The following is a 12183-nucleotide window of genomic DNA, read 5'->3' on the forward strand; positions in this document are numbered from 1 at the left end:
AATGATAATAAATAAATATGTGATTATTAATTACAATTTGCAAATCAAAGTGACAAGTCTCAGCCCAGAAGATGAATTTCAAGTCTATTTTATTCATAAGTCTATTTTGTTTCAAACTAAATGTCAAGCTGATGTATGAATGACTAGTTTGTGTAACCCACAAATGAAAACACTGAATTCACCCTTCTTAAGAAAGAAAACTTTATTGGTGATTTATAAACAAAACACATTACCACTATTCATTTAGGTAAAATAAAAAATAAAATGTCTGAAAATAAATGAAATAAATGAAATTTACTACTTCACTGTAACAGCTGATGAGCAGGTGTACCAAAAAAAAGGTTTACCGATAGATCCAGGCTTGTCTGTTTAGGACAGCACATTGCCACCATAGTTCACCACCATACATTTGGAAAGAATGACAGCATGATCACTCACTAAACACAAGCATACACTACATATACATTTTTGTACATTTGGAATTTTTTTTTTTAAGTTTTATCTTTTTCAAGAGTGAAAGGGAAGTGACAGCTCATCATAGGAACATACACATATCAGGTACAATACAACAGTGTCAGTAAGATCATCATGTCAAAGCTGAACACAGAGTGTTTTTTTTTCTTTTTTTCATTGCTTTTCTCAAAAGCAAAAAAAAAGTCATAATCAGTAAAAATAAAAAATAATAAACTTGCTTTGAAAGGTATCACACTATAGCATTTACAAATACCTAAAGAGGTTTAGTGGATGCCATACAACATCTGTGGAGCGTGAAGATTGTAGTACATTGATGTTTGCCGGACTGAAGAACATACAGATATTTCCTGTGTGTGAGTAATGAAGTAAAATATAACAAAAGAATAAAATCATAGCCATCTATCTATTTATATATATATTTCTCTATATAGTATGTGTTTCCTTAGAACAGTACATGCAGCAGCCACTTAATGGACTGACGTCATACTGAGCTGCAAAACTTTGGGGATGTGGCAACAAGTTACAGGCAGGGAAGAGGAACCAACAGAAGCGGGTCATGAGGCAGACGCATGCCCCTTTTTCAGAAACTCCTGAGAGGGGATTGGTGGGATGTAGATGTAGGATGGGATTCTTTAGATGCCCATAATTGCAGGTTAAATTACCAATAGAGAGCTATAAAAGGTCCATATTTACAGCATACCTAAAAGCTAATATTAGAATCAACAATATTAAATCATCAGTTTGGAGATAATGTTTTACTTTGTACATGTAGGGGGAGGGCCAGCCCACGGCACCTCCCTCCACATTATACCCTGTTTGCCACCCCTGTTATATGTCTCATCCCACCTGGTCCCCTCTCATTAGTGGCTACAAACACAAGAACGAAGAGTGAACTTTAGTACTTGGAGGTTAAACGTACTAAACTGCTGTGCACTTCAACAGACATCTGACAATTGCCAGGGAGAGAAACACTCGACTGAGCGTCCCCAAGCCTCATCCACATTACTCCATGCTGTTGACAGCACACCACAATGTTCAGAACAGGCCACTCCCAGGGTCAACCCTGAGCAGGGGGTTAGCGCGAGGGTTAGGTGCATGTATGACACATAAAATGAAGTTAAAGCTGTGAGGGGGACAAAAAGCAGAACAAGTCCATAGACTTTATCATGACTGTGGGTAAAAAAGGCATTTGGGGTTTAGTGAGGGTGGCTCCTGGCAGCTTGGGGGCAAGTACAAGCAGGTGAGTAGTTGTAAACTCAAGGTTTCAGGTAAGGGCTGGTTGCTACCAAACATTCAAAGCCGAAAGCGACAGGCTTTAACCGCAGCAGGGGAGAAGAGATGGTGTTATCAAAATATCAAGACTCTCCTCATATCTTTTAAGGTCTCATCAGCATCCACTGACTTAAACTGGAGTCACAAGCATCTCCCCTCCTTGAGAGAAGGTGAGGCATCCTCCCCACCTCTGAAACTTTCTCTTGCTCTCTGCGTTCCTCTGATGGCGCTTCAGTTGCAGACAAAGCGCGTTGTACCTTCAGATACTGTGAAATTCTGCAGTGTGATTGAAAAGTCTGCTGAATTCCATCCTGAGAGAGTGCACGTGTGCATCGCATAGGAACCAGTGCAGGGCAAGAAAAGCTTGCAGTGTCTGGGTTTCAGACCATTTTATGATGATCTTGCTCCATTTTTTTATTCATCTGCCTTTCTCAGGGCTCAGGTGCTCTCCGTGTACACCATATTGATGTAAGTATAAGTATGCATGTTTAAATGTGAAAGCAGGTGTGTGTGTGTGTGCATGTGGCTTTGTTGAGATTTCAGGAAACACTGGTAATTACCAAAGGGATCTGCAGCAGTGTCATGTAGCCTTGGTTTCAGTGACTTGCTCCTGTGCTATTTACAAGTGTGTCCAGCGTCAGATGACGAGCATCTGTCTCCATCTCGGGTATCTTTCTTCTTTTTCTTTAGCTGGCACAGAGCTTTTTGTTCTTGTACACATTTTCTTCCCACAGAGAGAAGGCTTTACACTTTACCACTGAGGAGGGGATAAGACAGAGGTGCCAACATGTCCAGTGGGTGGACGGGGGGGTATTATGATAAGGGCAAAGAGTTTTCTTTCAATACAGGAAATATGATGTCGACTCAAGATGCATAGGCACGTAAGGGTCTGGAGCAGATTCCATATTTTGGTTGTTAATCAAGAAAAAGATAACAATTGATGTCATAGAGGGCCTAAATGTATGAGAAACAGTTGCAAGTAAGCTGTCTTCGTGTCAATTTGTCATATCTGCAGACCTTTTAGACATTTTATTTTTGCCCAGTGGACTTTGGTTGGTACCTCTGTTTTAACAACACCCATTTGTTCTTGATATTCATCCCCTTCTCCCCCTCTACTCATCTCCGTCATCCTTCCCCTTATCCTTCTTGTCTTTCTTCTCCTTCTTCTTCTTCTTTTTCTTCTTGGCTTCCTCCTTTTTCCCAAAAGTGATGAAATCACTCTTGTCATCCTCTCCTCCCTGGTTCTGCCTGATGGATATGATGGCTGGGGAGCCAGGGATGATGAAGGCCTCTGGAGGAACCTCACCAGGTTTCAGGTGTTGTGGAGGTGCGCCGGGACCACCGGGGCCATAGCGAAAGTGCCAGCTGTTGCTGTCTACACCAGCACCCATCGGAGGGGACACCTCTCCTCCTTCAGCATCTGAAATACAGAATGTGAGATGCGGTGCTTTGTTAATTTTATATTTACTGTAAATTGGATGGTGCATATTGGCAGGTATACCTGGATTAAGAAACCTCTAATGCAGTAATGTATATGCAGCACAATGCATGAACTAACAGTAGCCTTTGTGCAGCAAAATGCATCACACCCTACTGGCAAAAGACTCCAGCACATTGATTCTTTCCTCTCTGCAATGACCTATTTTGCTGTACTTCTCTCACATATTCCTTTTTTACAGCTCTTTTTCTGAGTTCTTTCCAAAGGGATGGATTAAATGAGAAGGGCCTCAACCAACCAGAAGGACAAGTGTCTGGGAGAAGAAGCCGGACCTCAGGCAGTCCTAGAGCACCAAATACCAGCTTACAACCTTAGATGTCCTGTATTTAATAATAATGTGCACTTTACTGTGTTTACAACATGCTAAACCTCACATGCCACCTAAATTGCCTTGTTTAATGTTTTGTGAGTTTAATATCACAAAAACAGCCATTTACAATCATTATCAGCCCTTATACACATTTAAAATATTTTGGTTAATGTCATTTCCCAAAACAATTATTGCAAGGCAAAATTCAAAACAATGGATTTACTTCAATAATCTTTTTTATTTTGTCATCTTTACCCTGATGAAATCCATTTGCATTTACTTTTTTTTTTTTTGCATGCATACATTTTTATTTGCATATTTGCATGGAAGGACTTATTAGTACTCCTACTGTATCTTAACAATTTCTCTTAGACATCCAGCAATCAGTCACAAAAACACACGGTACAGCTGACTTCCTCCTGCAGGAACAACAACCCACTTTGAAGTGAACAGCAGCATCAAATTTATCTGCTTAATGCAGAAATGTTTATGCCCTTTAGTCCGAGTTACCTCTAAAAGCACAGCAACAAACATGCTGAAGATCGTTGCTCACGTGTCATTTACAAATTAATTTTGCAGATCCACCCTTTTTGTAAGTTATCTTGATTTTCAAAATCATGTTTAAATCCCTCAGACAACATCAGCCCGACACTGCTGCATTTAAGTGGGTCATGCCTTTGAATTGTTTCTCATAGCTTTCCTCGCAAACAGGCAACATACTTGGAATGAGTGCGACAGCACTGCTGCAAGAGCTGTAGAAGGACGACAGGATGTGACAAAAAAAGACACAGGAAGATCAGGTCAGAGCAGGCTGGGTCAAATCACTGCCTCCCCCACATGGAGATGCAGAGACAGCTAGAGTCACATTAATTTACAAGACAGGAGTGTTCTTCGGTTGATAAGACCTCAACTGACTTCCCACACAGCAACATGACCCTGATTCTCTAACCTCAGAGGAAAAGTTAAAACCACAAAAGTGCCAAATAAGATATGTGTGTCCTTTGCTCCGAAGGGCTCTTTGTCTCTAGGAACTTGCAGCAGTTACAGCAGAGAACAGCGGCTGGATGAGACGGGGACGTCCTCAAATAAACCTAAACAGCCCAAACAAAACAACACCCTGAAGAGTGATGAGTCATGCTGCAAGCAGACAGACGGAAACGGTGCAAGTCAAAGCAACATAACTCTCTCAAACCGGTCACTAGATTTAACTTGTGATGCCTCGTCCACATATATGTCCAGTATATTTAATATTGTTCACTGAAATTGAACTATTTCCCCCCTCCCCCAATCTTCAGATGATCTCCACTCCAGACAACAGCTCTTTTTCTGGTTCATGCTGACATTTCAGCTAATCGGGCGTGAAGTCTCAGCCGGATGACACCCATCCAAATATGTTTAATCATGCTTAGCAATGTTTATGTTAACATTTATAGTACTGGGTATTAACCAGCTTCTTTCATATAGCTCTGATGAACATTAGAGATAGCAATGAAGCGTTGCAGGGTGCCTCAAGCTGTGTTATCCTCTGCATTTATCAGGAATTGACCACAGTAAATGATAATGCATTGCAGACTATTATTATTATTCCCATACTCCCTCCTTCGTTTGTTCTCTGGGCTCTACCCAAATGTCCATTTGCTCCTCTGTGCTGCCTAAGGTTTTCACACCTACTTAAACAACCCAGGTTAAATTTTGCCACGTCTACTTAATTCATCTCATCGCCTCTCCCCACCATCGGGCAGAAGCGCAGTGGAGTGCGGTGCAGTGTTACATAACACGCTGAGAAGAAGGAGGAGGAGGAAGACGAAAGAAGGCCAGGAAGTGCAGATATAAATTGCCATTCTCGCCATCAAAAAAAAGAGAGAGGGAGGTAGGTGAATAAGATTTTAAAGATCCTGCGGGTAGGATTCTTTTCCTTTTTTCTTCCCTCTATTTCCACACTGCGGAGGTTAGGAGCTCTGTGATTTCTTCAAAAGAAAATGTTCAGCTTGACCACACCCTACTGCACCACACTTGTTTAGTAATGTCCAGCACCTATTCTAAATCAATGTAATCCTATTTTGACTTATTATATAGTTGTCTTTGACCACACAAAGAAGTTCACATTAGAATTGTGCCTTCACCTACTTACAATCACATTGATTGGCTGATGGAAGCGATGACCTCAGAGGATTTCACAAAGAATTGATGCACACTCACACCCTGGAGACCCAGCTTCAACAGCTACTTGGGGTCATGTGTTTTGCTCACAGGCTGTAAATCCAACCAAGGACCTTGGTTCACAGGGTGACCACTCTACCAATACTCAATAGATGGAGCTTGCTGGTTTTCAAAAGCAATTATTTGCTAATTGCCAGACTGTGTATTCCCCATCTTCCTCTCTCTCTCTTTCTCTCTCTTCATGTGTGTGTGTGTGTGTGTGTTTGGGTTCCAGGCCAGGCTGAGCACCTTGCTGTCTGATCCCAGTTGAATCAAGTGGCAGATGGTGGACACAAGCAGTCCCAAGTGACAGTGCTTAATAGAAATAAAGGGCCCGGTAAATGCAGGTCGATCTACATGTTATATGCATACTTGTAGCCAAATATATTTTCATGTTTTTTTGCATACTGTAAATAAAGTATGAAATAAATACATAAAATGTATGGTTTTGATTTATCTTTGATGAGAACAATGGTAATAGGCAGAAAATCACCTAGAAAAGGACAATGAAGGACATAAAATAACTGAAGTCAAGAATAGAAAACAGATGGAGGTCCAAAAATGTCCCTGGCAACTTTTGTACGCTTCCTGTTTTGCTTTTATGAATTCTGCCAACAATTGTTTAATATTTAATAAAAGACTGCAACTCTGGACTGAATCCTGTGCTAGTTTAATTTAGCCTGGTATTTATGTCATTTGTTGTATCCATCACATATAAATAACTCGGAAGTTACCCAATTGATGACGACAAAAACAAAATACCAGTAAATTAATAAGGTCCATGCAAAGCCTTGAGGCTTAAAGATAATATGCTTTAGTCACCGCTGTCCACTTTTCTCTTTGTCATCTACATTTTCTCCCGCATAAATGGTGTTTTCCTTCCAACCTTGGTGTATTTCTGTGTGCAGGCTGCAGTAGACCTTAAATGTTAACGGAATCTGTTATATTGTTCCGTGAGTTGGTATCAGCTATGTTCATGTGTGAGCTGCAGAGATGCAGAACAAAGTAAGCCTGCATCCACCTCTGCAGTGGTTGTAGGTCACTCTCCCACCATTACTCACTCCTCTCCCTTTCTACACCCCCTGCCTCCAATTTCCACTTTCTAGACGTTTCCATCCTTCCTAATTCTGGCTTGTTCTTCGCCGCCTGGTGCCACAGTTTACCCCCACCCACACCATATGTTTGTGAACCTTCTAAATCACAGCCCCCGCCCTCCCTTTCCTGCCTACCCTGCCAATATAAGGGGCTGTGAATGGTTGCCGTGGAAACTGCATCCTCCAGTGAGGCACTAGGACATTGGCAGGAGCCACGGTGACAGTGCTTGTGCTGATGGAAAATAATGCTGCAAGCTCTCCTCCCTCTGCCTCTGTCTTGTCTAACCACTCTCCCCTAGCAACAGTAGCCTCCCTTGTTTTCCTTTCGATAAAATCACTCTTAGTGACGCATGATCACAGCCTCCAAACGGTTTAGCACCTTCCTAATCCACCATATTCTTGCTTATAATGCTTATTCATTGCTTTATTTTCAATCAGCCAGCCCACTTCTTGTCAGTCTCTCTCAATCTATCCAGGGGAGAGCAAAGGAGTCCTGCACATTTCCTCTGAATCCCTACAAGCACTGGTTTGGAATGAACATGCAGAGGCAGTTAGGAGAGAGGGAGGGAGAGAGGCAGCAAGCGGAATCCAGATTTGACTAATGTCAGTGTGTTAATCTGGGTGTGGTCTGCGCTCCATCTGTCACAGCAGGAGCTGGCACGCAAAACATACACACACGAACACACACAGTATAAAAGACAATACAGAATGCTGAGACACTAATACCCAAACTGATTTTTACCTAAAGGGAGAGCAATTTACAAACAAGACCTTTTAGGTAGAAATATCTGTGTCAGTGATGTGATAAGCAACACTGAATCACTATTTCAATTTCACTCATTTCTGAGATGCCATAAACAGAGTTTGAAACTCAAAGACTTCTGTCCTCCAGTTGCAAAGAACTTGGAACTAAATGTTTTCAATGTCATCTGACTGTGAACTCCGAATTATGTAAAGGCCAACTCTAAAATATGACCTGAAGCTAACATCTCCATTTTCAAACAAACTAACCATGAGGTCAGGTCAAGGTGGTCAGTATTTAGAGCAGGGTGAGGTGCTTTCCTACATACTTGGATTAAGTAGACTGATTTAAATCCTCAGCTGGTCTTGTCACCACGACTCTCCCCAAGTCACCTCATTTTCCCCACATCTTTATCTCTCATGTTTTCAAGGACCTCCAGGCCGTGGGTCTTTAGCTGAATCAAGCGATCGACCTGTAAATGGTCAAATTTTGTCCGACTGCTCAGCCCACCACCTTCTGCACACCAGGCCAGGAGCTTTCTGCATCTTTCAAGATGAGAAATCAACTTTTTGAACAAACTTTGTTGTGCCATAATGCTGTCCTTTCATCTTGAAAACCTTTCAGCCAGCTCAAATCTCTCCTGCATCTCTCCCCGACAGAACCACTCTTTTCCTCTGATGCTAAGCCTTTTGAGGTAAATTGTCACCATAAAAAGTGCTTACCACCCAATGCTCCTTTAGGACAGCGAACAAGCTGTACAACCATTATTAAGGGCCTCAATCACGCTGGTGTACAGTCACAGCACTTCTTGTGTGAGGTTCATTCGACTCTGGTGACAGCAATATAACCTGAAACTTTGATTAACCGGATATTTATACAATTTAATTCTGCTATATGTTCCGACAGGAAAACTCTTCCAAGCATACATTACAGTTTTTAAAAATAAAATAAAATAAAGTTATAGTGATGACAAATTATGGAATTATTGTTTAAATACTTGACACAGAATGTGTTGTATATGCAAAAAATTGGATATATCTGTCAGTTGGCTAGTACAGAGTTTTGCTCAGATGGAGCATGGGAATTGTTCAGGTGAAAGTAAGATGGCTGATTCTTACCTGCGGCGCTGGAAGCAGTCGGCCAGTTCTGAACCAGAACCCCCTGGGCTCCCTGCATTACAGAGGACTCTTCCATGTGCACTGAGCTGAAACACACAAGATAAACAAGTTTGAACATATTATTCAATGCAGTTTAGCTCTAATATCTAAGAAATATTCAATTAAGGTGTAGCTTAGAAGACATCCAAATTAAAGCATTGGATCGTTAGAAGATGCACACCTTAATTTTTTCTGAAAAATCTGTGATTATAGGTGAATGAATAAGCGCAAATATAAAACTTTATTCTGTTAAAGATTAAAGTCGTCACCTCCATTAGCTTGCAATCTTTGGATTATGGATTATAGATCATTTTGATGGATTTCAACACCACCTCACTAATATGAAACACCAAAGAAACATGCTCATATTTTAGCAACCATTACACTGTAAATCATCTCATCATTATAATGTTACCATCAATTGCTGGGAGTCCTAGCCTGATGATCCTTTTAAACTGTAAATCCTCACTTTTACCTTTAAACAATGCCAGGAGTGAATCCAAAATCCACTACTTTAACGGGATGTCTAGATTATTTGTTTTCTACAACTCTTGATTTAAACAGCTATTTTAAGCAAAAAATAAACTCCAAGTCACACTGTCAAAATCTCTGTGTTGACAAAGAAAAATAGTAAAACTACAGTTAAAAAGGCACCTCTTCCTCATCAAAACACACAGAAAATTGCTGTACAAAATAAATAGGTTAGCGTATCACATGGTGTTAATGTGGTATCCAAAATCTCTCATAAAAGAGAGATTACAGATGGAGCCTCACTGAGCTCGATAAAGGACGGCGGGAGGATCAAATCGTGAGTCACCAGACAGCTTTAATATGTTCAACTGGTTTGGAGTAACTCTCATTAATCCTGCCTGTAATTATGAGGGAATCATTCATTATCAGGCTCAGTTGATGCACAGTTATTAATCTGGTGTACACATCAGATTGAAAGCAGAAATACATTAATGCCTGATCCTTTTTTTATTTATATTGTGTTTATCAGTGTTTCTGTAGCACATCAGTGAAGTAAGTGATGTCTGAGCAGGTACTAGTTCAGTGTTTTGTCTGAAACTGGGTGATATAAGTATGGATCTAATTAGACATGCTTCAACATGGCTGTCCTTCACACCTCACCAAGTCCCTCTCTGACGTTCCTTTCTCTCCTGGCAATTTTCCATCTGTCTATATAATATCAAGAAACATATGTCCAGCTGTTCATTTCACCATATTAATGTTGATAATTTAGAAAATTCTAAGAAGCCATAAACATAAACTTGGACAAACAAAACACCTTTAGAAATGAAAATGGCCTTAGATGATGGAAATTATAATGTTAGGTCTGTCAAAAGATTAATGAAGTTATTTTTAAAATTTGCACATTTTTTCCTCTATTTGAAATTAGAAACACAATGTTACAAAACAAACAATGTGTTAAATTGTACTGTTATTCAACAAATCTCAGTTAAGCTATTAAAGTTATCTTTTTGCAATTGTATTAGATTTATGCACTTAGTTGTCATCATAAAGTCTTTAATTTTACCGTCAGTCTGTGGAAGCTGAAAAACATAGTGATGAACATTAAAATGTTGAATAATTAATTGCAGAAAATTTTATTTTTAGTCGTCATTGCATGACAAGACTGCAAATTCAGCCAGTGGATATGATTATTTTTGTAAAGGTTCATGTTCATTCTATTCTAATTGAGAATATATGGTAAACTGGTATGTAAACCTGTCTGGTGTCTGGTGTGTTAAGCTAATATGTGAATGCATATTCTTTAGGTCTCCAGGATGATGAAAACCAGGGAGAAATTTCATTTTGCAAAGTGATGGTGGTGTTGGGTGAAACACTCACCTCTGCATGACACCTCCTGCCCTCAGGGAGGCTGAATATCTCCAGTCTGCACTCGGCATTTTGGGCTGCAAGAGAAAGGGAGAGGAATTGAGCCTGAAGTACAGGTGAAAGCCAATACGATCACATTAATAAGTCATGGCGAGTGCTGCTCGTGCATGTGCGTCACACACAATCAGCCACAGTCACAGCTTGGTTCTCCAGTGATTAATCGCTGCACCTTCTCCTGCTGCATCCCTCACTACCTCCATTCATGACCTTCATGGGATGTGACCCCTTGGAAAATTACAGGCTGTGTGTACAGGGAATAATAAAGACTGGTGAGGATATGGCAAAATCCCAACATTTCTCTTTATGTGTCATTCTGATTACAGATAAAGCCAAACTTAGTGATACATTTCCCTGCTGCAACTCTTTGTCTCCGTTTCCTGTTAGAACATTTCATACTTTAAAATATCAGCCATCACAAACCTTACTGCATGGTTACATGGCTGAGTAGATGCTGTATTTTTCCATCCTTCCATGCAGCTTCTATTTTGCCTCTATATTCGCATCCTGCACTCTGGTGCAGTGGACAACTTCTCTGTTCAACTCCACACAGAACAAAACCTTAAGCGTCCCTGGCAAAGATTTCTCTTTCAGTTGATTTGCTGTGGCACATTTTGCCCTGAAATGTGGCAACATTTTACATTTGGATTTTTCCAGTCAGTAGAAATGAGGGTGAGCAAAGAATAGATAGCCTCACTGACTCTCACAGAGACCCAAAAGACCCCAACACTACAGCTTCAGTAAATATATGCTTCCCTTGTTTGAACTCCACTAAAATGAATTCATGGATGAGAACATACGTTATTAATCTCAGGCTACAGCACCAACCAATCTAAACCCATCTCAGTGGGATCTCTAAATCTTCCATACTTGGTCCTGCAGTTCATAAGAGACCGGTTTGCAATCCCATTTCCTATCAAATGTGACAGATGTTCACTTGATGTCCATTGACATCTATGAGTCTGCAGTGGACATCCATCACTGGACGGAATCCAATATTATCTTAATGAGTAAAGCCTGGTACTGACTCCTCCTGGAGTCAGTCAAGAAGTGTGAAATGTTTACAGGCAGGAAGAAGCCACTGCAGCGCTGGAAACATTAAGGAGGGGCACGCTTAAGAATACAGCAGTAGGAGACCAGGTTAATAGATGGTGTCGAAAAAATATGTCTGTATGTATCTGACCTTAACAGTATGGATAATCACACAAATCTTGTGAGGATAATAATTTTAAAAAAGACAAATGTGCACATTGTGGTCAAAGGGAAGGTTCTGCATGTGTATATGATGTTTACGGGAGTGCATGAGCTCAAATATACCACATAAAGCATCAGGCGCCGACATCCACTACATATCTGCAGTGTTGCGGTATCTGTTCACAGGTGGAAGGCATGAACATGCCAGCAAGAATTCAGCATAGGAAATGTAAACATAAGCTGACAGACAACAAAAACCCTCACTCAATGTAACATCAGTCTATCACTGATCACTGAAAAAAAAGACAAATTACTCAAATAAGAAGTCCCAAATCATTACAAAGGCA

General features: G+C 40.5%; 1 protein-coding gene across 9 annotated transcripts in view; it reads right to left on the reverse strand.

The window, feature by feature from the left end:
* Positions 1-186: 186 nt before the first annotated feature.
* Positions 187-12183, reverse strand: part of LOC101074087 (protocadherin alpha-C2-like) — a 107209-nt gene continuing 95212 nt past the window's right edge. For all 9 annotated transcript variants that reach the window (XM_029847038.1, XM_029847035.1, XM_029847039.1 and 6 more), the window contains exons 2-4: positions 10598-10662; positions 8708-8793; positions 187-3166 (exon numbers count right to left, since the gene is read on the reverse strand). In XM_029847038.1, coding sequence (XP_029702898.1) covers positions 2859-3166; positions 8708-8793; positions 10598-10662 — 459 coding nt within the window. In that variant the 3' untranslated portion in view covers positions 187-2858. The remainder of the gene's footprint in view (positions 3167-8707; positions 8794-10597; positions 10663-12183) is intronic.

This window comes from Takifugu rubripes, chromosome 14 (genome assembly GCF_901000725.2).
Source record: "Takifugu rubripes chromosome 14, fTakRub1.2, whole genome shotgun sequence".
NCBI lineage: Eukaryota > Metazoa > Chordata > Actinopteri > Tetraodontiformes > Tetraodontidae > Takifugu > Takifugu rubripes.